The 24,133-nt window shown below is 37.7% G+C and overlaps 1 protein-coding gene and 1 long non-coding RNA gene across 3 annotated transcripts in view; both read right to left on the bottom strand.

Annotated features, from left to right (window-relative positions):
• Positions 1-11,087: 11,087 nt before the first annotated feature.
• LOC140600401 (uncharacterized) overlaps positions 11,088-24,133 on the bottom strand; it is an 87,698-nt gene continuing 74,652 nt past the window's right edge. Inside the window, exon 5 of the long non-coding RNA XR_012003666.1 lies at positions 11,088-11,153. This is a non-coding gene — a long non-coding RNA (uncharacterized lncRNA). The remainder of the gene's footprint in view (positions 11,154-24,133) is intronic.
• The window catches only part of LOC140600334 (uncharacterized), a 51,303-nt gene continuing 45,341 nt past the window's right edge, over positions 18,172-24,133 (bottom strand). For both annotated transcript variants that reach the window (XM_072768542.1, XM_072768553.1), the window contains one exon: positions 18,172-23,587. In XM_072768542.1, the coding sequence (XP_072624643.1) occupies positions 21,795-23,587 (1,793 nt within the window). In that variant the 3' untranslated portion in view covers positions 18,172-21,794. The remainder of the gene's footprint in view (positions 23,588-24,133) is intronic.

The raw sequence follows: 24,133 nt of genomic DNA, 5'->3' as shown, positions 1-24,133 counted from the left end.
ACATTAGGTAAGAACTGGTTTTATCCTTCATAGAAAAGAAACAACAGGTTTTGTTTTGTTTTTATAACTGACCAAAATATTTATTTTTTTAAAAAAAGGATTAACGATCATCTAAATATTGGTAGAGTCAGAATTGGTAGAGTCAGGTACCGAGGTACCTGGGAACCTGCAGCAACAGGAGGAATTCCAATGACCTTCCAGAAAAAGAACTGTTCTTGGATTCTCTCCTATGTTTGACAATCAATGCTTCATCTAGAAGTCTCTACACAGAACAGCCTCTAAGGTCTAAAGACTTAAGAGTATAAGGTCCAGTCCTGGACACACACATAAAGCCTGAAGGGGTATTTAATTGACTACTGAGGACCAGGTACACAGGTCCACCTTCCAGGGTTAAAACCGAAGCACAGCATGAGTGCAATTTCACATCTGGAGAACCAGGACCACAGTCCACTTAAAACAATTCATAGTCCTTTATGCATTGTCTGCATTTTTCATGGGCTAATAACTTCATTTGGGCTAATATCTTCATTGAACATGTCAACCATAAGGATGCCCATAGATATTCATAGATATTCATTTTCAAAGCAGGTTCCCAAAACAGGCCCAGTGGCATCACCTGAGAATTTTGAGAACAGGAAACAGAGGGGCTACAGACTAGCCCAGAACTATTGAAATGATAACATGGGATGATGCCTAGAAATGTGAGATTTTACAAGTATACCAGGTGGTTCTGATGCAAGATAAATTGATAGCCTCTGTAGTTACTAAGTCACAGATCATCCCCAAATTATGCAAATAGTCATTCAGATATTCTCTGTGGTGATGTTACTTATATCACACACCTACAACATACACATTTTCCATATTCATAAATAGGACCATAACAGTCTTGGCTTCCTCCTCTTCCAATATGTCACTTCCCTTAATGTCCTCCATCCCCAGCTTCCTGGCATCACCCATAAATAGACTTCCCATCACATTCTTTCATCAAAATAATCCAATTTAGAGTGAATTGGAATGTATTCAAATATTTCATCAAACAAGATATGAAACACATACAGCCAGACAAGATATGATAATTTATAATGGATTTGAATATAGAATCCTCACCTCGAATCTGCATTTAATGATTTTTACTATGAGAGCATAAATAAATGCAGACTTAAAAAGCTCTTCATGCCCAGCTATAAAGAATTAGCACTTAGTTTCCATATATGATAAAATTCTTGTAAATCTGAGTAGGCACACTCTAAATTTCAGGGCCTTTTCATAGCATCTAATTCTAGTGCAAAGCATAATGTCCTTTGTGTCAAATGTCTTCAAACCATTCAGGTTAACACTGGCCATTCCCAACAAACTTACACGTCTACCTGGGTTATAGGTATGTTGTTACTTAGAGTGGTCTCTGACAACGTTCTGGTCAGTGAGATGAAGAGAAAAGCTCCTAGAAGAGGTTGGCCTTCCCTGACTAAAAAAGGAGTGGTTCTAAAACAAATTCCCTGAGTCCTATCAGATTTACACTGCCTCAGGATGCCTGGGTGGCTCAGTGGTTAAACGTCTGCTTTCTGCTTAGGGCATGATCCTGAGTCTCACATCCGGCACCCCGCAGGGAGCTTGCTTCTCCCTTTGCCTGTCTCTTGTGAATAAATTAAATATTTTAAAAAATAAAAAGAAAATACACTTACAGTAATGTACTATAAAAAATACATAAATGTAGGTGGACATGCACAGTTCAATCCCATGCTGTTCAAGATTCAACAATACTTTGTAGTTTCAGTCTCTTTATTTTTATTTATTTTAGTATTTTTAAGATTTTTTATTCATGAGAGACACAGGTAGAGAGGCAGAGACACAGACAGAGGGAGAAGCAGGCTTCCCACAGGGAGCTCGATGTGGGACTGGCTGGATCCCGTGAGACAAAGACAGATGCTAAACCACTGAGCCACCCAGGGGTCCCTATAGTCTCTTAACCTACAACTTTGTTTAATGTGGAGTAGGTTAGAGATAGTGCAAGAATAACATTTCTTCAGTACACATCAGTGTTAACACATAAGAAAAAAATTCAGTTTAATAGTTAAGTTCAAACATAGTCTAAACAAACTACTGGAAAATCACCATACGATCCTTGGTCAAAATACAGATTATGAGTATTCAACAACCCCTCCTGTTTCTGATGACAGTTGTAGTTTCCAATATTACAAATTTATGTTAATCAAACTGTTTATGCTTTCAGTAAGGTTTCTGGTCAACTGCAGAATACTAAGTTAAAATTTGGTACACACACACACAAACTTTTTCCTAGTTCTCTTACAGCTAAATTATATCTTAAGCTTTGTTTATTTATAATTTGCATTCCATGCATACCAAAACCATGGGAATCTTTTGTTCAGTACACGCAGAAAAAAGACAAAGAATATTATAGAATAAAACTTTATAAATAGTAATTTACAATTCTGCAGGTATCGCCTATATTACTAGTGACTTTGTTACATTAGCATTTTAAGATTTTATTTAATTATTCACGAGAGACACACACAGAGAGAAAGAGAGAGAGGCAGAGACATAGGCAGAGGGAGAAGCAGGCTCCAAGCAGGAAGCCCAATGTGAGACTCAATCCTGGATCTCCAGGATCACCCCCTGAGCCAAAGGCAGCCACTCACCACCACCAATGCTTCCCTACATTAGCATTTTTTAAGTAGAGCCCCGGGGAATTGTGTAGTAAGCCAAGGTTCAATAGAAAAACACCGAGGAAACTGAAATACACAAGTTCATCACTCATAGATCCTAGAGGATGTACACAATAGGTCTTGAAAAGTACAAGATGAATTCAAGGAGGGCAGGCTGTGTGGCAGAACTGGGGCAGATGCCTTTATTAGGGTCCATGGTTGGAGAGCCTTGCAGTTCTAGAGTCAAGTTATAGAATGCACAAGTCAAACCAAAATGAATGGAGTATGGTAACCTCTGTGGGGGGTCCTCTGGACAGGGTGTACAAGTGAAATATACTGTGGAATGGCAACTGTTGTTCACATCAGCAATTTACACTAGCCTGTGGCTTTGAGGGCTGTTATTTAATGCATTTGCTAGCAGAAGCTAGTATCAGTTCATACCACCTGCAGGCAGCCTGGTGATATCAGAGTCCAAGGTATTCCAGCAGTACCAAAAGCAGGAAAGCTACATTTTTAATATATTTTTAAATATTCATTTCATTATTTATTTGAAAGAGAGAGACCACAAGCAGGAAGGGCAGACTGAAGGAGAGAGAGAGAGAGAATCTCAAGCAGACTTGGCACTAAGTGCAGACTGTGACATGGGGCTTGATCTCGGGAACCTGAGTCAGGACCTGAGCTGAAACAAACAGTTGAAGACTTAACTACCAACCAGGCACAATACTTCTATGTCATGTACAATATAACCATCATAATGTCCTAATAGTTATAAAAAGGATGAAAATATGCAACATATAAGTTTGGGAAAAATAATCTCAAATCATTTGAGGCTTAATGCTACTGGGAAGAGGGAGTATTTGTGATGCAATCCCATTGTATTCAGAAGTACAGTTCACTCTGGAACACTGCAGGGGCTGGGTTTCTCCTAGATACGTATACTCTGATATAAACGAAGTTTTGAGCAATGCTCAAAAGCTTCACAAATTTTTGTGAAATTTTGTTTACATTTGTAAGACTTCATCCCAGCACATATTCTCTGAGTTTATTAGAAAGACCTGTGTGCTGGTAAAGGGCTTTGCCACATTTTTTTCATTGTTAAGGTATATCCCCAAGAGGTATTCTCTGATATCCAGGAAGGCTTGAATGCTGGGTAAAGGCTTTCCCATATTCCTTACATATGGTAAGGTTTCTTCTCAGTATGAAGTTTCTGGGGTTGAGTGAGTTTTGAAGACTGCTTTAAATCTTTGACATATTAACTACATTGGTAAATCTCTTCAGGAAGGATACAATGAGGGCAGCTCGGGTGGCTCAGCTGTTTAGCACCTGCCTTCGGCCCAGGGCGTGATCGTGGAATCCCGGGATCGAGTCCCATGTCGGGGTCCCTGCCTGGAGCCTGCTTCTCCCTCTGCCTGTGTCTCTGCCTCTCTCTCTCTCTCTGATGAATAAAGAAATAAAATCTTAAAAAAAAAAAAAGGAAGGATACAATGAAATATAAAAAGGTCAATAAAGCTTTGATAAAACTTTCCAACGTTTTTTTGAGCTTAAGTCAGACACTCAACCACTGAGCCATGTGTTTCTTTTATAATGGTATCTGGAAACTAGTTCTTCAAAATTTTTTTTTCCTTAAGATTTTATTTATTCATGAGAGACGTAAAGAGAGGCAAAGACATAGGCTGAGGAAAAGCAGGCTCCCTGTGGGAAGCCTGATATGGAACTCAATCCATGACCATTGAGCCACCCAGGCATCCCTGGAAACTGGTTTTTAAAGTTTATTACGATTTACCCTTGTTAATTTTTATTTCCAGATTTTTCATATTTATAAGTTCTCTCTCCATTATAACTCCATAATACTGAAGATCAAGTCTTCAACAAAATGCCATCCAAAGTTCATTACACATAAAATGTTGCTCCAAATTATGTTATGTGGTAACTTATTGAAAGGTGATGATTGAATAAAGACACTCTAATATTTATTAAAATTAGGGACTCTGGGGATCCCTGGGTGGCGCAGCAGTTTAGCGCCTGCCTTTGGACCAGGGCGTGATCTTGGAGACCCGGGATCGAATCCGTCAGGCTCCCGGGATGGAGCCTGCTTCTCCCTCTGCCTATGTCTCCGCCTCTCTCTCTCTCTCTCTCTCTCTCTCTCTCTGTGTGACTATCATAAATAAATAAAAAATTTAAAAAAAAATTAGGGACTCTGGAACAGTAGAGATTATTTCTCAGTAGAAGAATCATGAACCCTCAGGAAAGGAATTCTGAAATTCATTATACTTAAGACTTGGATTTAATGAAGGGTAATCGTCCCAGTTTGTTTACATCCATAATTAACATACTTTCTGCACTTTACTTCCTGCTATCACCTTCTCAGTCTTTTTTTTTTTTTTTTTTTTTTTTTTAATTCATGAGAAACAAAGAGAGGCAGAGACACAGGCAGAGGGAGAAGCAAGCCCCACGCAGGGAACTGGATGCGGGACTCGATTCCAGGTCTCCAGGATCACTCCCTGGGCCAAAGGCGGTGCTAAACCACTGAACCACCCAGGTTGCCCACTTCTCAGTCTTTCATTAATTGTGATTTCAAAACCACCATTTCCATACCTTCTCAATAGCATGTTATGAAATCAATCTTTTCTGCCTGTTTTTGTGAAAAATCTCATGTCATGAGAAGACATACCACATAAATTATCCCACATGCTACACCTGCATGTATATACTATAAAATGCTAATGTACAAAATTAATATCCATCATAGGACATTGGGATGATACAGAAAGAGGAAGCTGCTCCATGAAAACACAAACTATCCAAATTGCCTTTTTGAGTGCTCCAGGTGGGAGAACACAGTACCCTCATGTAAACACAAATGAAGAAGAGCCAGACTGAACAAAGAAGGAAAGTTTGTTACCTTGCCCACAATAGTTGCTCATCCTATCTGTCACTCCGTGGTAAGACAGTGAGAAAACTTGACTCTGCTCAGGAGAGAAAGATATGAGGGAACTTTGTGGGCAGTAATTTGGCTTCTTTGATCTTCCTGGGGACTTCTTTCTTTGATGCATGACATGAAGGGCTGAGGGAATGGGAACACCTACTTGACGCATTGTGGTGATGACTCACAGAAGAGGTAAGTACTTGCTCAAAAACTAGAGACTGCAGGGGTGAAGAACATTGAGAAGAATATATCATTAGTGCTATTTGAGTATTCCTCAATTAACACGAAACAAGCAGCAATAATTTAACTGTGAAAGTAGAAATACTCACACATAACACACCCCTAAGAATGTTTGATAGACCCCACAATTATAGCACAGATAGCTGTTATTTGTGTTCTCCATAAAAGCAAGTGCATAAATCCTGAGTTCAGGACTGGTTTTCAAATTCCCAAACATCACCAAAAGATCACAAGGCATATGAGTGAACAGAAAAATGTGTTCCAATTAGAGGAACAAAAGAAAATTCCAAAACTGGCCCTAAATTAATAAAGAACTATAAATTACCTGACAAAGGATACAAACTAACATAAAGATATACCTGAAGCAAGAGAAAACAGGTAACTAAATGATATCCAATAAAGTATGTATGATCAAAATAAAAATCCCAAGAGACAGAAAGTATAAAAAACAATTGAACAGAAATTAGGAGCTGAAAAATACAAAGTGTATTTTAAAGTACTCTAAAGGGTCAGCAACTGACTTGATCAAGCAGAAGGAAGACCTAGACAAGCTAAAGCTTCCTCATTTTAAATTATCCACTGAGGAGAGCAAAAAATACATGAAAAAGGACCGGGTCTAAAGGACTTATGAAGACATGTTCAAGAAGCTCAGTGAATTCTGAGGAGGATAGATGTCAAGAAATAAACACATCAATACATTATAATCAATTTACCAAAAATCACAAATGAACACAGCTTTGAAGTAGCATGAAAAAAGTAATTCCTCCTGTGTAAAAGACCTCCTCTAAGAATATAAATGGTCTTTCAGCAGAACTTCACACAAAGAAATGCAGGGGCTATCTTTACTGGAAAAAAAAAAAAAAAAATCAACCAGAAACATTGTATCTGGAATAAATGTCCTTCAGAAATGGAAACCTAGGAACATCTGGGTGGCTCAGCAGTTGAGCATTTGCCTTCAGCTCTGGGCATGATCCCGGGGTACCAGGATCAAGTCCCACACTGGGTTCCCTGCATGGAGACTGCTTCTCCCTCTACCTATGTCTCTGCCTCTCATGAATAAATAAATAAAATCTTAAGAAGAAAAAAACAAAACAAAAAAAAAAAAAAAAAGAGGGGCAGCCTGGTGGCTCAGCAGTTTAGCACCGCCTTCAGCTCAGGGCCTGATCCTGGAAACCCAGGCTCCGTGTATGGAGCCTGTATCTCTCTCTGCCTGTGTCTCTGCCTCTCTCTCTCTCTCTCTGTCTCTCATGAATAAATAAATAAAATCTTAAAACAAAAATGGGAAAAATAAAGACATTCCCAAGTAAAATCCCCTAGAAGTGTACTATTAGGCCTATCCTACAAGAAACTTTAAAGAAAGTCTTTCTGGTTAAAACAGAAAGATTCTAAACAGTAACTCAAACCACATGAAAATATAAAGCTCTCCGATAAATGTAAATGTTTATACAAATATGGAAACCTAAAATATTATGATGAAGTACCACAGATTGCTATATTCTTATTGAACATAATTATTTTAAAGAATAAAAACATAGGGGCACCTGGTTAATTTTGGATCAGGTCAAGATCCCATGGTCATCAGATCGAGCCCTACCTTGAGGTATAGGACCTACTTAAGATTCTCTCTCTCCCTCTCCATCTCTCCCTTCCGCCACTCACACATGCTCTGGCTATTTCTCTCTTTCTAAAAAAACAAAATAAAAATGATGCATTGAAATTATAAAGTACACAACATAAAAGACAAAATTATTAAATATAGGGTTATCAGTGACATACAGTGTGTACAGGTATGGATATGTAGTAGAGTTGAGTATGCTCTTGACAATATTAGGTTAAAATGGCTTGTTACAACTTTGAGAAGGTTTTATTGTTGTTTAGATTTTATCTTTTTATTTGAGAGACAGAGTGAGCCTAAGAGAACACAAGCCTGGAGAAAGGGAGAAGCAGACTCCCCGCTGAGCAGGGAGCCCAAGACCAACAAGGGGCTTGATCCCAGGATCTTGGGATCATGACCTGAGCTGAAGGCACATGCTTAACCAACTGAGCCACACAGGCTCCCCAGCATTGAGGTTTCTATTTTTTTTTAATATTTTATTTATTTATTAATGAGAGACACAGAGAGGCAGAGACACAGGCAAAGGGAGAAGCAGGCTCCACACAGGGAGCCCAACATGGGACTCGATCCTGGGTCTCCAGGATCATGCCCTGGGCGGAAGGCGGCGCTAAACTGCTGAGCCACCCGGGCCATCAGCATTGAAAGGTTTTAAGTAATCCCCATGCTAACGGGGGGGGAAACTACAGAAGACATAAAAAGGAAGTGAGAACGGTATCAAAGTATGTCATTACAGTTGTGTCACATCACACAAATATAATGAAACACATAAAAAGAGGGAAAGAGGGATAAAACAACCACAAGAAGAACAGAAAACTATGAAAAAACAGCTGCAGTAGTACTTCCCTTAATAATACTTTACTTTGATGACTAAATTTTTTTTTAATTTTTTTTAATTTTTATTTATTTATGATAGTCAGAGAGAGAGAGAGAGAGAGGCAGAGACACAGGCAGAGGGAGAAGCAGGCTCCATGCACCGGGAGCCCGACGTGGGATTCGATCCCGGGTCTCCAGGATCGCGCCCTGGGCCAAAGGCAGGCGCTAAACTGCTGCGCCACCCAGGGATCCCAGTAAATTTATTTTTTTAAAAAGATTTCATTTATTTATTCAAGAGAGACACAGAAAGAGAGAGAGAGAGAGAGAGAGGCAGAGACACAGGCAGAGGGAGAAGCAGGCTCCATGCAGGGAGCCTGACGTGGGACTGGGACTCGATCCCGAGTCTCTAGGATCACACCCTGGGCTGAAGGCCGCGCTAAACCGCTGAGCCACCGGGGCTGCCCTGATAAGTAAATTTAAACTCCCCTCATTAAAAGACATAAATTGGCTGAATGAATAAAACAGAAGATGCAACAATTTCCTGTCTATTTGAGAGTCACTTTAAATCTAAGGACATATGTAAGTTGCAAGTAAAAGTATGTAAATGCACATTTCATGCAAATGGAAACCAAAAGAGGGCATAGATAGCTGTACTAGTATTATACAAATACGTATGAAGTTCATAGTTTCAAAACAGAAAACCAGTGTATATGTATACATAAATACATGAAATTACCCAGATACTATAACAATTATGTGTGCACCTAACAACAGAGACCCCATATATGCGAAGCACAAAAGGCAGAATTAAAGCAAGAAATCATTAGCATAGTGATAGTAGCAGAGATTAATATCTTGATTTAACTGTACAGAAAGACCACATTCAAGGAGGAGAAGGAGACCACACTCGAGAAGGAGAGCACTTGAACAACATTATTGTCAATCAAATACAATGGACGTTTACAGAACACTCCACCAAAAAGAGCAGAATATACAAGCTTCTCAATCACACAGAGAACATTTGCAGTATAGACAAATTGTCTACAAAACAAATCTTAACAAATTTAAGAAATTTAATGTCATAAGTATCATTTCTGACCACCATGGAATAAAAGTATAGCAGATGGGAAATTGGAAATGTCACAAATATCTGGAAATTGAACATGTTCAATTGAACAATCAATGGGTCAAAATGAAATTAAATAACCAGTAAATACCCTGAGAGTAATGAAATGAAACTATATTCAAATATGGAAATCAGAAAAAGTCATTTTTTAAAAGATTTTATTTATTTATTTAAGAGAGAAAGAGAGGAGAGAGAAGGCATGAGCAAGGGAAGGGGCAGAGGGAGAGGGATAAGTAGATCCCTGCTGAGTGCATAGCTGGAAGCTGAGCTCAATTTCAGGACACTGAAATCACACCTGAGCCACTGTTATAGTGTGGCGTCTATGTTAAGACGTTTAACCAACTGAGCCACCCAGGCACCCACAGAGAAAGTAATTCTAAGGAAACACTCAGTGGAGTGAAAAGGCAACCTGAAAAATGCATGGGAATTTTTTACAGAGTTTATAGATCATAAGGCTGTAACATCTAGAATATAGAAAGAACTTTTGCAACAACCAAATAGCAACTAGCAGGACTAAGAACAGGACAAAGTTTTCTTTTTCTTTTTCTTTTTTTTTTTTTGACAAAGTTTTCAATGGGCACAATCCAACACAGATTACAAATGGGCAAGGCAGACGAAAGATGCTCAAGGGCAGCCCGGGTGGCTCAGCAGTTTAGTGCTGCCTTCAGTGCAGGGCCTGATCCTGGAGACCCGGGATCGAGTTCCACATCAGGATCCCTTCATGGAGGCTGTTTCTCCCTCTGCCTGTGTCTCTGCCTCTCTCTTTCTGTGTGTGTCTCTCATAAATAAATAAATAAATAAATAAATAAATAAATAAATAATCTTTAAAAAAAAAGATGCTCAAGCTCACTATTCATTGGAGAAATACATATCAAAGACTGACTCATCTCCTCTCACCTGTTCAGCTCCCACTATTAAACATGAATTTTTAAAAACCTGTGGGTATTGGAGAGAATGAGGAAAGACTGGAACCCTTATGCACTGCTAGACGAAATGCAAATGAAGTAATCATTATGGAAAACAGAATGGAGGTTCCTCAAAGAGTTGTAAATCATTTTACCATATGATCTAGCCATACCAATTGACAGTAAATACCTAAAACAATTCAAAATGGGATGTGCAAGACATATTTGCACAGGGAGATTCATATGTCGTGAACCGAAGGAAGGAAGGAGGGAGGGAGGGAGGGAGGGAGGGAAGGAAGGAAGGAAGGAAGGAAGGAAGGAAGGAAGGAAGGAAGAGAGAGAGAGAGAGAGAGAGAGAGAGAGAGAGAAAGAGAGAGAAAGAGAAAGAGAAGGAGAAGGAGAAAGAGAAAGAAGAGAAAGAGAAAGAGAAAGAGAAAGAGAAAGAGAAAGAGAAAGAGAAAGAGAAAGAGAAAGAGAAAGAGAGAGGTACCAGGGTCTTAGAATAGACAAATGTGTAAGTGGCTACTTGAGAGATATTAAGTTTTGCAGAATGAGAAAATTCTAGAAATCAGTATTCCAATAATTTCACACACTTAACACTTTAAAGTGGTTAAAATAGTAAATTTCATGGCATATTTTTCACCACAATTAAGAATAATGACACCTAAAACTGAAACAGAGAGATAAGCTTTAAGAATTACTTTTAATTCGGGATCCCTGGGTGGCACAGCGGTTTGACGCCTGCCTTTGGCCCAGGGCGCGATCCTGGAGACCCGGGATCGAATCCCCACATCGGGCTCCCGGTGCATGGAGCCTGCTTCTCCCTCTGCCTGTGTCTCTGCCTCTCTCTCTCTCTCTGTGACTATCATAAAATAAAAATAAATTAAAAAAAAAAAAAGAATTACTTTTAATTCAAAAAGGTTTTTCTCTCAAGAGAATATGAATTTATTCACAAATAGATGATGACATTAATTCCATGTGACAGTTCACCCAGGATAAACAGACAGTATAAAACAACCACTGACAACTAACAAAGAAAAGAAACAAACAAGGTAAGTCATGAACCAACACTGTACGGGTAATATTTATACAAACAAATACACACATAATTTTACTGGCATTTGACATATGGCTGATTCCTATTTCAATTAAACCCTACATTGTCTTTGAACTCCTAAGTTGAAAATTGTTATCCAAAACTATAAAATATAAAAACCAAAAGCGCAATTCATTAATGCTGTTGAAACTATCAGTAAAAATGAAGCTTTCTTACTGAATTGCAATACAAGAATGAGAAATTTTCATTGCAGGATGCCTGAGTGGCTCGGTTGAGTGTCTACCTTCAGCTCAGGACATGATCCCGGTCCAGGGATTGAGTCCTACCTATATCAGGCTCCCTGCGAGAAGCCTGCTTCTCCCTCTATGTCTCTGCCTCTCACGAATAAATAAATTTTTTTTTTTTAATTTTAAGTGCAATAATTCTGAATGAAACACAGGTGTGCTAGTACAAAAGGATCCTCCCATATAGCTATAATTTTAAACTGAGACTGTGTACTCAAGAAAAGCTTGCACTTGAAGCACTGGCATAAGTTATGTGGCATAAATTGTGCTCAGAAAATTCACTACAGTCAATCATAAAATGATCTAATAAAAATTTTATGGATGAGCTTCTAAATGACATTAGAAAATTTGTTAAGAGATATTCCCACTTTTACAAAGAATGCCAAGGCTGTAATTCATCCTTTAGAAGCAACAAAAATGAACATATAAAGAGAGACCATGATTGTTGTAAAATATGCTGAGTTTCACTGCTCTATAAAATAAACATTTTGGTATGAATTATACCACAATTCACATATATTTTAAGATAATTATTTCAAGAAGTACGTCCCAAATCACATCTTCAGGTGTGATCGCCTCCTTGACTTTTGTACTTCCCCTCTGTCATCTGCTTTACTCAGTCCCACCTACCTGGATGTAAGGCTCCTTTCTCTTCACATCCCAGGGCTCCTTCTTGGCTCCAAAAAGGTGAATAGGTGTCACTTACAATAAACAAGACTCATTTATTTTAAAAATAGGAATAGGAGTTGTGTTGGATTCTTTAATTTTCAATCCTCTATTGTCCTCAATAGAGAAGAGAGAACATTGTAGAACTCTAGAAAATGGTTTCCCCAGTGTTATAAGTTTCAGCAGAACAATTTTATGGCAATTTCATGTGCTACCAGAATACAAAGAATAGCAATACTAATCCTTTTTAAATATTAACCAATCACCAGATAGTATTATAACAATCTTTTATAAGTTAATGCAAACAAAAAATCCAGCAAAATAATTTGAGACCAATTTTTTTTCTTTTATGAGACTATTTCGCCAAACATCCAATAAATGGAAGAAATAAGGTTTTAACCAAGGTTATCTGAGAGTTTATGTAACATGACACACAGGTCTACATAGAGACTACATTAAAGCTACATTCTGTAGGGACCAAGGGTAGGCTGCCCCTATGATGGACACTTTAGCATGAATATTCTTTTGGGCTAAAAGTAATCAATACCCCAGCTTAAGCAAAAATGTTGACCCTCCCTTAACTATGTAGTAGAGTCTAAATTGGGGAGTCTTTCACAGAATATAGGCTAGTACTAGGGACAAATCTTTTTTGTGTGGCCCACCTGTGACATGGCAAACATCTAATTACCAAACATGTGCTCTTCATCTCACTGCCTTATGAAGTGTATTTCTCCACTTGACAATCCCAGATTCTCCTCCTCCAGTTCAGGAAGATGTATACACCTCATTTTGCTTGAACTGCCTTTGGGATCTCCCTACCTGTGAAGGTTCCTTACACTTATAAAATTTAGTTTGATTTTTCCTGATCATCTGTCTCATTTCAATTGGATTCTTAGTCCAGCTAGAAGGACCTTAAAAGGGACAGAAATTCAAGATCCCTGACAGAGTCAACACAAAATTGATCTTCTGAAGCCAGCATTGATCTTCTCTGTTCATCTGAGATAATGCACACCACAGGTCATATATCCCCAGGCACAGCCATACCATACCAGATAAGGAACGTGGAGCCTAGGCTCAAGACATAACAATGTGACCCCACTCGCTTACAGTAAAAGTACATCCTACAGATAAAAGTACAGGATGCAACTCATAAAACCTCTCAGATAAAGAAGAAAGATATGTTTCTGATTCAAAGTGTTTTGAGATGAACTACATCTTTAGGGTATAAGGTGAAGCAGCACCAGAATTTATCAAGGACACCTGTTAACATGATCTCATGGGTCTATGAATTTTGTTTTTTCCAGTTTTAACTTAGGCCACAAAATTACACCATTTCTATTATTTGTGAAGAGTTCACAACTATAGAATTGTTCAAATTCACCCTATTCTAAATAATAAGGCAATGAAAGTCTGAATTGTCTATAAATGTTCTCTTTGTAACAAAAGAATTTCAAATATGCTTAAATTCAGAGATTTTTATCACACAATTTGGTTTTCACATCAATAAACTATTAGATATATACAAAGCACAAATAGTGAAAACAGGTCACAATAAACCAAAAGTGGAGACACCATTTTGCTCAGTCACTAAAGAAAGCCCTTGACACTTCCAATTTCATACCATCAAATGTATCGTTCTTGCTGATTTAAAAACACAAATCAGGGTGGCTCAGTTGGTTAAGGATCTACTACCTTAAGCTCGGGTCATGATCCCAGGATCCAGGGATCAAGTCCTGAGTCAGGCTCCCCGCCAAGCCTGCTTCTTTATCTCTCTGACCCTACCTCTCTACTCTCGTTCTTTCCCCACTCACTCTGCTCTTTCAAATAATAAAAGCTTTAAAAAAATTAAAATAAAACAACGGGCAGCCTAGGTGGCTCGGCGATTTAGCACCGCCTTCAGCCCAGGGCCTTGATCCTGGAGACTCGGGATCCAGTTCCACGTCGGGCTCCCTGCATGGAGCCTGCTTCTCCCTCTGCCTGTCTCTGCCTCTCTCTCTCTCTATCTCTCATGAATAAATAAAATAACAAATAAACAAACAAACACAAATCAAATTTTGGTCCAGGGCTTACTTTCAGAGGTATCAGCATAGATAACTCACTACAGTGTTATCATTTGGAAGTAAGTAGGGATCAGCAAATCACGGGATGAAAGAGTGAATAAGGTACTTTTTTTCCCTTAGTGTCAGCAGGCTAGGATTATTATGTATCTTATATCTTAGATTTTTCTGGAAAAGATTTGACATTTTCTCAAATAATCAATTAAAATATATTTTGCTTCTGAGCCCTACACTAGCATTTATGTCCTTGGTTTGAATATAAAAGAATGAGGATTTCAAAATTTTATTTTATAAATTTACATAGTCTGGATAGTATTGGCAAGAGTATAACTGCCCAATCTAATATTTAATATTAGATATAAAAAGGGATGCAAGAAAAAAAAAGGGGATGCAAGAAGTTATTAGGTAATGATGTCACACTATATATACAATTTTCTTAATTTAACGTATTACATTCTAAAGAGCAGCAGAAGTAATGCATTTATATAGCAAGGAGCGTTCTAGGATTGTAATATTTGTAACCCGTTTACATTTGTTCTGATATAGACCCATCACAAAGCACCTGCCCAAGGGCCCAAGAGCCCATTTGATCTCAACTTACATATTAAGCAAAAATTCATGTCAAAAGCAATTCTATTTTGTTTATATTTATTTTGTAAAAGATTTTACTTATTTATTTGAGAGAGCACAAGTGGGAGGAGGATTGCAGAGAGGCAGGAGGAGAGGGAGAAGCAGGCTCCCCACTGAGCAGGGAGCCCAATGCAGGACTTGATCCCTGGGTCCTGGGATCATGACCTGAACCAAAGGTAGGTGCTTAAGCGACTGAGCCATCCAGGTGACCCCAAAGCAATTCTATTTTAGAGGTATAAAATAAGGGTGCCTGAGTGGCTCAGCTGGTTAAGCGTCTGCCCTCAGCTCAGGTCACAATACCAGAGTCCTAGAATAGAGTCCAGCATTGGGCTCCATGATCAGCAGAGTCAGTTTCTCCCTCTGCCCTTCTCCCCTGCTCATGCTCGCTCTCTCAAATAAATAAAATCTTTAGAAAATACTTTTTACATCAAAAAATAAAGGTACAAAATAAAATTTAGAATTAAACTGTCATGAAACAACAAAGAAAGTTTAGTTTAAAAGGACTGTGCATATCAAAAACTTAGCTTTAAGTAGCACCTGGTTAGCTCTTTCGGTTGTGTGATTGACTCTTAATTTCTGCTCAGGTAAGGATTTTAGGGTCATAGGCTCAAGTCCCAAGTTAGGCTCACCACTTAGTGGGGACTCTGTTAAATATTCTTTAATTTATCCTCTCTCTGGCCCTAACCCCACTTGTAGGGCCTCTCTCAAATAATCTTAAAAAAGTAAAAACAAAAAAGTTGGCTTTAAAAAGTCTATGATAAAAAAAATAAATAAAAATTAAAAATACAAAGACTATGATAGAAAATATATAATTACTATACTCGGGTATAATGCTTTATTTGCCAGTGAGAGAAATAAGGTAGCTGGCCGGGAAGATCTCTCTTGTTAAATACCTTAGCATGTGACAATACCAGAGAAATTTCTTATTACTTGGATGGAGTTTCATCATAAGCTCCTTCTGATAAGGACTAGTCCTCTTCTGATTGTAACAAGTTACAGAATCTCAGAGGCTTTGTGGTCCTGGTTCTGTGCTTGTGTTGTTTTTGGCTAGCAATGGGAAATGTTTCTGATCTAGCTCAGAACCCATTAGGCTGCCTGTTACAAAATCAGTTGGTGTTCAGTTATGATTCTACGAAAAGGAAGGTGATCTTCTTTTGTAATATTGCATGGCCACAAAACACTTGAGCATAAGGAGAAGCACAGATTGTAAATATGTGGCACAGATGAAATCTTTCTCTTAGAAATTTAAAATTCTTCACATTGTGGCTTGACACATTCCATAGATGAGATTCTGAAGACAAAGGACATTACTTCATCTCAGTAGAAAGTGGCACAAATTCAGCCACCTGGCAGCCACCCCAGAGGGATTCCCATTCCCAACACAAATAATTTCTCCATCAAGAGAAGCATAGAAGAATCAGCCACTTAAGCTGAGCAAAACCAAGACACAAAATACAATCAACCATCTCCATCCAGGGTGACACCTGAAGGAGCAAGACCACTCTAATTACCACAATTCAGAACTAAAATGCCAAAGGTAGTGCTGGGCATTTCAACCAATTAGGATGGAGAATAAACCATAATAGGCAAAAGGGAATAGACAACCACTTTCCAACAATCTTGTGGGACTCATGTTTAATACACAGATTACCTATTTGCAAATATCTAAACAAATAGAAAAGTATACCAAAGATTTTAATGCTCAAGTAGTCTAAATGAGAACTCCTTTGGATACTTAATTTGTGTATTTATACATCCTCAAGAGAGCCATCCATTGAACTAAACAAACTGAGAAAAAAAAAACTGAGAGATACATATTTTAACTGTTACTTAGAAGCTTTTGTAACAGATTTTTAAAAAGATTTACTTACTTTAGAGAAAGAGAGAACACAGGGTGGGGGAGGGGCAGAGGGCAAGGGAGAGACTCTCAAGCAGACTCAGCATTCAGTATGAAGCCCAATCCCGGGGCTCCATTTCATGACCCTGAGATCATGACCTGAACCAAAACCAAGAGTTAGATGATTAACCTACTGCACCACCCAGACACCCCTACTTACAAGCTCTTATATTTTTAAGATTTTATTTATTTATTCATGAGAGACACAGAGAGAGAGAAAAAGGTAAAGACACAGGCAGAGGGAGAAGCAGGCTCCATGCAGTGTGCCGGACATGGAACTCGATCCCGGGTCTCCAGGATTACGCCCTGGGCTGAAGGTGGAGCTAAACTGCTGAGCCACCCCAGCTGCCCTAATTACAAGTTTTGAAAGGGAACAGTGATAATATCCCTGCAGGAAACTAAATAAAGGAACTTCTGAAATAGGGTCAAAACCCGAGCTCAAAAATATTAACTCCTGTACAACTATTTTCTACTGCTACACTTTTTTTACTTAAATACCAGGAAATGAGGCATTAAAATTAAATTGCCTCAACAAATACTTGTCCCCTCAAAGATCTTTTTAGCTAGACTAAGAATCAAATTCACATGAGACAGATTATCAGAGGAAAATAAAATTTAATAGGTGTATGTGCAGAAAAATCGACATACGGTGGAAGCTCCAAAGACTGTCAGTCAAGATGAGGTACAAATACCATCATTAAAGAAAAAGGGGTAGAGATCTGGAGCTTCGCAGGAAAAAAAAAACACTTTGCACGGTGGTAAGAAGAGTACATATTTGGTAAATTAGCTTTTTGTCTTACCTTACAGATGGTTCAGGGATAAACTTTGTCACTGTTAATATATTCTGGAAAGACCCCCCAATTTAGATTCTTCAACTCCAATTATCCAAAGTGGCACATTCTGGGGGAAGGTGGGTAGAGAGAGGTTGTCCTGAAATCCTTCAGTTCCCCCATCTGAAACTTCCTTGGGTGTTTCAAATATTAAAAGTTGAAATGGTAGATTATTTCATGTTACTGATCTAGCATTTTACCCTCGCAATAGGACATTCTAGTCAAAGCCAGGGTTATATAACCAGTATTTATGATTTTATCTTGTCATCATGAGAACAGGTTCTAAGAAAAATTATACAAATATATATATATGGATAAAAAGTTACTGAGACTGAATTCTGGAAGAATCAGGGAGAAAAGATATATGTTCCAATTTGTTTACAAAGGTATATTTTGTGCAACTTCTTCAAGTCAGTTAACTTAAGGGAAAAAATTTCTTAAATCTTTAAAAAAACAAAATATTTTTTAAAGGTTTTATTTAAATTCCAGTGAGTTAACATGCACTGTCATATCTGTTTCAGGTGTACAATAGTGACTGAACAATTCAATACAAAACCCAGTGCTCAACACAACAAATGCACACCTTTATTCCCATCACTTATTTAACTCATCCCCCAATCCACCTCCACTCTGGTAATAATGACCAGTTTCTTCTCTATAGTTAAAAGTCTATTCCCTGATTTGTCTGTCTTCTTTTTTTTCCCATTGCTTGTTTCTTATATTCCACATATGAGTGAGATCATATGGTATTTATCCTTCTCTGACTTCTTTTGGTTAATATAATACTCTCTAGCTCCATCCATGTCATTGCAAATGCCAAGATTTCACTCCTTTTTTAAGGTTAAATGGTATTCCATTCTATACATATAGCACATATTCCTTATTCATTTATCAGTCAATGAACACTTGCACCAGACTGACTGAAGCAGAAATGCTGTCACTGACTGCTGTACCACTCCTCAATGAATCCATGGCGTAGACAGGGCCAGAGCATGGGACTATACTCATCATGGTGCTCACTAAAGGGAGGAGGGTCCCACAGAGCAACACATCACCTTCCATAAAAGGTTACTCTTCTATAGTGAATCTAAACTATGTTAGGCTTATATATCTAGCATACTAGTGCTTTGAGCAACCACAGCACACACCTTGCTGATCCTATGTATATCAGTGTCCAAAAGGCTTCTTCATCTCCAATATCTATCTACTCTGCCATGTGACATTTTGAAGCTATGCACTAAATGACTGCATCATCCAATACTCCTCCTGCATCTACTGCCTCTGATCTAGGCCTCGGCAGTCATCATTGTCATCCAACAGCATCTGATGCTAACACACAGGAATTCAACTCAATCATGAAGATAAAATAGGACTTCCGTACTCCTCAGAAGCCACCACACTTTAAAATTCCTTTGTTCCGTTACATTTATTCATCAGATGACACCACCAAGAGCTGCCTGTGCCTTTGCAGTGACTAAAGGGAGCCACCTCCAGTTCCCTCCCCACATTGGAAAGAGTTTTTCACACTTCCTTTTAATAGGACTTATCTTTCTAAGGACAGTACCATCATTATGTTTCATTTATATTTGCCTCTCACATGCCAATGCTAAATGTCTGAATTTCTGAATTGTTACCCATTGGCCTTACCTGTCTCTAATCAAAATTAAGAGGTCCATAAGAACGCTTTAACCACAACACAGGCAAAGAACATTTGAGATGCCTATGTAGGTTGAAATAAAACTGGGTATAAATAGAAATGGAAATCTGGAGATAATTAAGAAAATAAAGAAGTATAAATTATTTTTCTAAATCCAAGGAGTCAGTTATACAACCCAGGAAAGATGTCATCTCTCCACATGCAGAATTCATGCCAATTCCTCAACTTCTGTATTTTCTCTTACCTGGGGCTACAAGATCATTCCTAATGGAATATATTTCTCTAACTTATGGGTTATCTATTACACAACAACCATTGTTAAAAGTGTATGTTTACTTCACAGAAACATGAAAAAAAAACACCCACACTTATGATATGGGGCACATACTGTTATTAGGGGCTATGGGAGAGTGCTTTTAGAGTCCCTGATCAAAATCCAGATTAGGCCATTCAAACTAAAACAGGTTTATGTAAGCTCTGAGTCTTCTCTAAGGGACACAGGAGGGGAAAGTCATGGGAGACAAGAAATGGTTGCTCAAAAGCGTAGGCTGGGAATGTCAAATTGGAAGGTACATTAATTTCTGATTCTATAGGGTGTCATGTACGGAATGCACTAGTGATATGGTCTTGTTTCACTTCAAGTCCCCTGCAAAACTACTGCGCATACAAAATGTATGCCAAATGGCATTATCGTGGAGTACTTCAATCAGTCAATAAGACCCATATACTATCTATAGTATATCCATTATATTATCCCACTAGTCCCAAGGAGGAGAAAATGATACAATAGATATGCTAAGGGAAAAAAATAATCACACATTATCTAAACATTAAGGCCACTGAGAAAATGGATTACTAGATATATTTCCACTGCATTACAAAATAGGTGATAGATACCATCAGCTACCTACAACCTTATATAAAATGAGACTGGTTAACACTGGTAGTCGGATAACATTTCATTCATTACATATCCATATTAACATGGTAAAAACCATTGTTTTATTAAGTAAAATATATTAAGTTCACAAATAGACTAAGTTATGCATTTCAATCCCCTTCATAATTCTTGCTCAAGGATTATATCCTTACATCCTTCTACAGAAGCATTAAAAAGTATTCAAGCACTGATGTGGGAGTAGTGATTTCAATAATTTTCAGGCATGAGGTATTCTCACCAAATGTGGATGTACAAATTGTATGTCATGTCGAGGAAGAGTTAGCTATCCTCTTTCTACTGTAAGGATTTCTTCCTTTCAACCACATCCACTAATATTATCTACTTCTAACTATTGCTATCATGAGGATACATCAGTATTTTACTGGATTTCCACCTCTTTTTCCTACAATACCAGTTGGTAAAATATTTAAATTATAATATTCAGGAAGTTCTTTAGTTTTAATAAATGGAGAATGATGTTCTGAACATGTACATCATGACAACTGTAGTTAATATTATAACCACAAACAATATCTTTACTTAGATTTTCTTTATATATTGTATATTATATTGTCCTTCCTTTTCCATGGACACTTAGATATGCATGAGGCCCACCTAATGAAGCTGGGATCTCATATCTTTGATGTAGCAACATCAGTCATATAATGTCACACACACTAAAAATAAATGAATTTGCTGAAGTGACTTGAGAGTAGAAATACATTATTTACTAGACACAAATCTCAAATACGGTCAATGTAAAAAAAAAAGCACATATTGAAATTGAAATTAATTAGACCTATGCAAATATCCATCAACTTAATCTTCTGAAGCATAAGAGCATATACATTTTCTAACAGTTTAACTTTATTATTATTCCTTATCATGAGTATTTTGATGATGTAGTGCTTTCTACTTGATTTCTATGGCATTTTCGACATTTGAAGTTCACTTACATATATTTCTAAATATTTGTGTCTTTTAAGTTATTTTCCTTTATGGTCTCTCTGGTGTTTGCTACAGTGTATATTAAAATGAAGGTCTTTCTTCATTCATTACATTTGTAGGACTTGAATCTAGTGTGCATTTTCAGATATTAAGGATTGAATTCAAGTTAAAGGCACTGCAATTTAGTTTATATTTTACAGTTTCTATGCTGTATGAGAATTATGATGTTTGAGTAAGTTGTGAGTTCCAGCTAAAGGCTTGAGACATTCTTTTACCTTTGTAATGTTTCTCCTCAGTATGAACTCTGAGATGTTGAGTAATGGTTAAGCAATCATAAAGGTTTTAACCCATTTTTTACATTTAAGTTTTTTTTCTCAAATATGAAGTCTCTGATGTTGAATAAACCTTGATTCTGATTAAAGGGCTTGCCAAATTAATCATGTTTGCAAAATCTCCAGTATAAATCCTCTGATCAGGAGTTAGGCTTTAGCATTGCTTAAAGGCCTCGACATATTCTTTACTTTGCTTAGGATTCCCTCAAGTATGAATTCTGTGATGTCGAGTCAGATGTGAGTGCTGGATAAAGGTGTCACCACATTCTTTACATATGTAAGGTTTCTCTCCACTATGAATTTTGTGATGTCGAGTAAGATGTGAGTGCCGGTTAAAGGCCTGGCCACATTCTTTACATATGTAAGGTTTCTCTCCAGTATGAATTCTGTTATGTTCAGTAAGCTTTGATTGTTGATTAAAGGCCTTACCACATTCTTTACATTGGTAAGGTCTCTCTCCACTATGAATTCTGTGGTGTCGGGTAAGATGTGAGTGCCGGTTAAAAGCCTGGCCACATTCTTTGCATATGTAAGGTTTCTCTCCAGTATGAATTCTGAGATGTTCTGTAAGCTTTGAGTGCTGATTAAAGGCCTGGCCACATTCTTTACATATGTAAGGTTTCTCTCCACTGTGAATTCTGTGATGTCGAGTAAGGTTTGAATGCTGGTTAAAGGCCTGGCCACATTCTTTACACTGGTAAGGTTTTTCACCACTGTGAATTCTGTGATGTTGAGTAAGGCTTGAGTGATGATTAAAGGCCTGGCCACATTCTTTACATTGGTAAGGTCTCTCTCCAGTATGAATTCTGTGATGTTGAATAAGATTTGAGTGCTGGTTAAAGGCCTTGCCACATTCTTCACATTGGTAAGGTTTCTCTCCAGTGTGAATTCTTTGATGTCGAGTAAGCATTGAGTGCTGGTTAAAGGCCTTTCCACATTCTTCACATTGGTAAGGTTTCTCTCCAGGATGAATTCTGTCCTGCTGAATAAGATGTGAGTGGTGGATAAAGACCTTGCTACATTCTTCACATTTGTAAGGTTTCTCTCCAATATGCATTGGCTGTTGAGACAATGATGAGTGCCAGTCAAAGGCCTTACCACATTCCTCACAAATATAAGTTTTCTGTTCAGTAGTGACTGTGTTATGTATGTTTAGTTCTGATGATTGACTCAACATGTTCTCAGGTTTATTACATCTATGCATGTGAATTCTCTGATAATCACCAACATTGGAGGACTGATTACCAGACTTCCCACATTCATTATATTTATAAGGATTCTCTCCCATAGGGTTACTCTTATGTATAATCAGGTTGGAGCTTTGATAAAAGACTTCCACACATTTGTCACATTCATAATGATTCTCTGGAAAATGAATCCTTAGGTGTTTATTAACATTTGAACCCTGGTTAAATTTTTTCTCAGATTCATTGCATTGAGCAATTCTGTTTTCATTGAAAATGCTCTGGTCGTTTTGTAGGGTTAATTCCTCAGTAAAAGGCTTCTCAAATGGATCCCACTTAGCACTCTGTTCTTCATTTTTAAATCTCTGATTTTCAGAAATATTTGACTCAAAGGTCAATCCAATTCTACTTTCAAGGTGGTTCAAATAATTATTTTCAGGATGGACTAAGTAACTTTCCAGATTTTCCAACTTTTCGTTCTCCAAATATGTATCTTTCACCATTTGATTTGAGCCTTTGCTTATAGAAACACACTGCTTTGCAGAAATAGCAGACTTAAGGGATGTTTTCCAAAATGTTTTATATCCTTCACCATTTTGGGCAGTGAGATTCATATTACGGACAGTTGTCTCAGTTTGGATATGTCCTTCATGATATCTTTGATGCTCTTCACTCTCCCCATCATTTTTCCAGTCTATCATTAAGTGTAAATTCTCAAGGGCACTATGTTTATATCTACCCACTGCCACGTTTTGGAAAGAAGCTTCTATGCACAGCTTTGACAGGAAACTCTGGGTGCCATGCGAAGATACAGCTGAAAGATATTGAATAAGAGAAAAGTAAAATCATTCCACTTACTACTCTCAGATGAATATAATGAAAGCTTCTAATATGCAAAATTAAAATCAATCACAGAACTTCAGCAATATGGCTGAGAAAGAAACATCAAGACTTCATTCCTCCAGGAGACATAAACGTGCAGACCATGTCAAGATCGCATAGCCTATCACATAATTCCATAGTACTGTCATGCTGAAGCACACATCACATTCCTGTACCTCAAAAAAAAAAATCAGAAGTACCATTTGAGCCCAAAAATAGCAGAAGGAAGAAAATTTAAACTTAAAATAGAAACCAATGAAATAAGAAAGCAAAAACAGGAAAACATCAATAGGAAGACTGCATTTTCAGGAAAGATCAACAAAATTGATATACTTTAAACAAAGAATGAAAGAGAGAACACTAAGAAAAATGAGAAGTAAAGAAGTGAAACCAGACACAATATAACTGATACCATAGAAATAAAAACAATTATAAGAGGTGACGATGGATAATTATATGCCCACAGACAGATATCAAA

Source organism: Canis lupus, chromosome 1, assembly GCF_048164855.1.
Source record: "Canis lupus baileyi chromosome 1, mCanLup2.hap1, whole genome shotgun sequence".
Classification (NCBI taxonomy): domain Eukaryota; kingdom Metazoa; phylum Chordata; class Mammalia; order Carnivora; family Canidae; genus Canis; species Canis lupus.
This window is presented reverse-complemented; position numbering and strand designations above follow the sequence as displayed.